At 30.5% G+C, this 5,264-nt stretch overlaps 1 protein-coding gene across 1 annotated transcript; it reads right to left on the bottom strand.

Moving 5' to 3' along the window:
- Positions 1 to 2,014: 2,014 nt before the first annotated feature.
- On the bottom strand, positions 2,015 to 4,457 carry LOC107845679 (probable O-methyltransferase 3). The gene is made up of 2 exons (XM_016690125.2): positions 3,522 to 4,457; positions 2,015 to 2,470 (listed from the first exon to the last, which is right to left on the bottom strand). The coding sequence occupies exons 1-2, from the start codon at positions 4,302 to 4,304 to the stop codon at positions 2,168 to 2,170; spliced, it is 1,086 nt and encodes a 361-aa protein (XP_016545611.2). The 5' UTR covers positions 4,305 to 4,457; the 3' UTR covers positions 2,015 to 2,167.
- Between the last annotated feature and the right edge of the window lie 807 nt (positions 4,458 to 5,264).

Raw genomic sequence — 5,264 nt, 5'->3', positions numbered from 1 at the left:
AAACTTTAAAGAGAAATTGATTTTCAATTAGTAAAATTACCCTATCATTGATTAAAAAATTATATTAATTAATCATCTTGTCACTTTCTTGCTAACCTCAGCTACAGAATTAGACGTTAAATCAACTAATTTTGTTATTAAATTCTATATGGTAGGTGTGACATCCATTATTTATTGATTATGACCTCATATTATAAAATTGATAATTAGAGATTTGCCAAATCTTGTTAATTATTCTTTTTGTCAAGTAATTAGCTCAGCTGGAAGTAACTGTTTTACCATGTAACACATGATTTAATCATTGTATTATTTTTTTCATCAAATATATATAGAGAGATGAATGGGTAATATTTATGTGGAAATATGGGTGAATTAAGGGAACAAGCTACGCATTCTACATGAGGTTAATCTTAATCTCTCCTTAATTAATTTGCTGTTTTTCATCATTTTCATTAGTGATTTAATATCTTCATATATAAATGGTATAGTTAGTGAAATTTTAAGATACAATTATCAATGCAAATGTTAGAAGGATAGTAGGCATGAGTGTTCTCGTGCTTCTCGAGGGATTCGACTAGTAGGTGTTCGTCGTTGTACTTGTCGTAGGGTTGTAATCCTTGCTTGTGATATCAAGTTTGTTGTTTATTGTGTTTCAATTATTTCATTATTTTGTTATTGTTCTTCTTCTTTTTCATGTAGACTTTGCATGGTTTTCATTGCTAGTTCATTGGTATATTTTTTCTACCATTTTCTTTTACTTTGTATTTGAAATTGCTATACTTGAGTCAAGGATCTTTCGAAAATTTCCCTTTAAGATCTACGTATACGTAGCTCTTCATACCCCACTTGTGAGATTTTGCTGAGTCTATTGTTATTGACTATCATATAATCAGCCAACAACGGATTTAGTGAAATTGTTGAGATTCTTTTTATTTTTAATCAAAAATTTGAAGTTCTAGACTTCGAGTCATGAGATGAAAAATTTCTTACTTCTTTGGTATAGATTTAAAAAATAGAGTGATTGTTTGATAATTATGTCCAACATATTAATATTAGAACCCTTTATAAAATTATCAAATACTTCTTAGGATATTTGCAAATAACTATCAAAATGTTGTTTTCTTTGGCCCTTCTTTTGCTAGCAAACAATTGATACAAGGGGGTGTAGGGTTTTCTTAAACAATTGTGGTATTCTTATTTATCTTTTTATGTTTGATTAGTATATAAAAATAATATTTAAAAATATTTATATATCATTTGGATAAATATTATGTGGGGTGGAGACTATGAGAAGTGAAGGTGAGGATGAGAAAAAGACAATCGATGTAGAATATTAGAATCTACAGATATCAAATAAGTTAACAAAATAAAATATGTTATATCTGTTAAATTAGGTTTTGGACCTAACGCAGATCCCAAAAGCTAGCACGGAGGATATGATCGTTCAAGCCTTATAAGGAGTCCACAAATCTCATCCTCTTCAACACCTCCATCACATCAAACTTTTTTCGCACATTCATGAACTGATGGTATTTCCTCCATCTCTACTTAAATAGGTTCAAGACATGATATTTTCACGTTCAAGGCTCATAACATCGATATGGATCTGATTTTGATACCTTATCAAACGAGTTCTTGATCTAACTCACGTCTCAAAAGATATCTCAAAGGAAAAAAGATCTTTCAAGACTTATAAAAAGATTCAAAAATCTTATCCCTCGAAAATTAGGTATATTTCTCTTTAACAATATCTTTTAATTATGCACATTAGTCTCAATAAAAATATGCCTGCAGTTTTTATGACCCTTTTTTTTATAATCTAAAGAATGAAGTAACAAATATATGAGAGATTAAATAACAACAACAACAATATATTCAGTGTATTTCCACATAGTGGGGTCTGGAAAGGGTAAAATGTACGTAGTCCATACCACTACCTCCGAAGAGGTAGAGAGGCTGTTTTCGATAGACCCTCCTCCGCTCAAGACAAAAACGACAGTAAATAAAACCGTAATAAAACATAAAATAAGTTAAATATCCGTTACACAAAATGGATAAAAGTACATCAAACATGACATAGTCCTCATTATTTATAACTTTTACATGACATACCATGATAAAATAAACCCACACGGATCATCAATTATTTTTCATAAACTCAAATTAATTAAGGATAAACCTCAATTAATGACCTTAATCCAAGAATTGGAGTAACTTTATAGTCACTAAATCCAGCTTCAAAGAATATTTTTGACCATCCTTTTTCAGTTCTTTCTCTTCCAGTAACTAAAACCATCATTAACATATCAAAGAATATTTGAGTTTCAATTGATTCATCATCTCCAATTTTATTATCAACCATCATATCAATAATTATCACTTTTCCACCTTTTTCTTTACTTGGTATTGCTTCTTTACATTTCTTTAATATTTTCACACTTTCTTCGTCGCTCCAATCATGTAATATCCACTGCAATTAATTCATATCACAAAAAAAAAAAAGTTAGTATTCAAAATTACTGGTTACTAAAAAGTACAACCAAATAACTGAGATTCTACCACTATTAATCAGAGTCTCGAGTTATATTATTAGGCCTTATTGGACATGAATTTGGATCGGTCGAACCAATAAACTAATTCGAGCATTAAATGATTATCCTGAAGGAGAAATATTTTTTAAAAATAAATTATATAATATGTACTGTTGTCAGTATGCATAAGATATTAAAGGATGAATTTAAATTTTGTACCGTAAGAGTTGACTTTATTCATAAAGTAATGTTGTGATTTTACATGACAGAGCCTAAGTCATTCTTTAATTTGTTAATTTCTTAGAAATAATGTAAAAATTACATTATTAGTAATTTAACCAGTTATTTATATCAATCATTGCTATTAATATGTACAACAACATATCCAATGTAGTTTTATAGAATGAGGTTTGGAGATAGAAGGATAGAGTGTACGCATATCATATCGCTACCTTAGAGGTGAGGTACTGCTATTAATCTCTAATTACCATGTAATAATTTGATCTTGAACTATCTTCTACGCCATTAGTGTATAGACTGTAATTTTGCAGTCAGACCACAGTCAATCTCTATAACAATGTTTTACTATAACTATAATAACATTTCATTATAGCAGTCTAAAACTATTCAGACAATAGTGTCGTTACAAAAATAAAATCTGCAGAACCGATTTTTCATGTTGTGTTATAGTGTATGTTATCTATAACAACATTTCGCTATAGCAGTCATAAACTATTTTAACAATGATACTGCTATAATGAAGTTTTACTATATTATCGGTATATATAGCGAACCTATATGCATTGTTTGGTGCCCTGGCGTCCATTAAATCCGACGCGCAGATTAGACATAATTATGTAAAAAAAGGTATAGAAATTGGTATAAGCTTCAAAAAAACACCGAGAAAACCTCACAAGCACTCACTAACCGTAAATTCCGGATCCGTCACTATCGGTATATGTAACTTAAATCCTTTATGAAAAAATTTACCTTGAGTAGAAGAGCATCAGCAGGAGGAATGGACACAAAGAAATCACCACCAACATAAGTCAAGTTGTCACTTGGTTCAAGTCCTTCAACAACATGTGGCAAATCAAACACAGTGCATTTCAAATTAGGGAAATTTTTAGCAATTGTTTTAGCCACAGTCCCAGTACCACCACCAACATCAACAATAGTATTCAATCCTTCAAAAACATCCTTTGAATATTTCATTACAACACTCATTACCAACTTAGCATCACTAGCCATTGCATCATTAAAAAAATGATTAAGTCTAGGTTCATGTCCAGCATAATCCCAAAATGTCCTTCCATGTGCTACTTCAAATGGTGTTGGTTCATCACTCTCAAACCACTCACTTACATGATGCCAAGGCTTCACTAAAATAGGGTCCAACATGGCTAGTAAAAAAGGTGTAACACTCAACGGCTCATCTTTTAGCAAAAGACGAGCTGGAGGGGCGAGGACATAACCCTCGCCACCTTCTGGTCCCTGATCTGGATTGATCGGGGACTTTAGAAAGAACCCTGAGTGGATTAGAATACGCATGAGACGACGTAAGTGAGTTGTTTTGGACTTGTTGATTGATATGGCATTGACTAATTCATCAAGGGTCATAGGTTTACCATGTTTGTGAAGTATGTCTGGGATGTTTAATTGAATTGCGGATTTGAGTGACATGGAATTTATGAAACTAAAAATGTGGTTCCATATGTGAGTTTGAGCATGAAGAATTTCAGTCTCATGCTCACCTACAATTGGAACAACCATCTTAGTAAAATTGTTCGAACTTTGTAGAATAATAATTTTTTTGATTGATGTGCAATTCTCTCAAGACTATGGTCAATTTATATAGAGTTAGATCTTGAATAATTTAGAGACAAAAAAATTAATTAAAATAATAATAGTGGCAGAGTAATGTTTATCGTGAGATACACGATGATGTTTAATAGGTAATTATATTGTCCAAAGTACAAGCAAGCGGTACTTTTATATTCCAATGAAATGTGAAATAATTTTATGTTGATTTTGATGTTTGATTGGATACATAGTTTAAAAAATATTATTAGTTTGATTATTAGTCTAATTCTAAAGTAGTCGCAAGGAGTTATTGGGCTCGATCAGCTCAAAGATATTCTTGCATGGTGTGATATTGTCTGTTTTAGGTCAAATTCGTATGATTTTTTCTTAAAACATCCCACAATATTAAGAGATTTTATACTTATATGTAACTTTTCAGTTGCTAATATGAGATTTTCGTTTGCATGTCCGGCATCCAACACGCATTTCTAATATACCCAATAATTTTTTCTGTTTCTCTATCTCACTTCTGTATTTTCTTTAACAGTCTAACTAAAAAATCATGGGATTGAATTCTATTCACACCAAAATTTCAACAATATGCGTCTTAATAAAAGTGATTTCATATTAAATATTGAAATTCGGAGCATTTGATTAAGGCTAAAGAAGTATTTGGCATTTCAATAATCCACTACATGAATTCTTGTTGGCATTTTATTAAGAGTTATGTGAAAGTTTAAAGTTGAATTATTTTAAAATATATAAATAAAATATTCTATATATAGACTAAGTAATAAAACCGAGAAGACATTATATAATTGAGATAGAAAAATCTTAGAAGAATATTCTTTAAAAATTGATGTCACAAATGACATCACGATTAATGCAATTAAACTATTGAAAATGAGATTTTTACACGTGTAATCAAAT

This window comes from Capsicum annuum, chromosome 10 (genome assembly GCF_002878395.1).
Source record: "Capsicum annuum cultivar UCD-10X-F1 chromosome 10, UCD10Xv1.1, whole genome shotgun sequence".
Lineage (NCBI taxonomy): Eukaryota > Viridiplantae > Streptophyta > Magnoliopsida > Solanales > Solanaceae > Capsicum > Capsicum annuum.
This window is presented reverse-complemented; position numbering and strand designations above follow the sequence as displayed.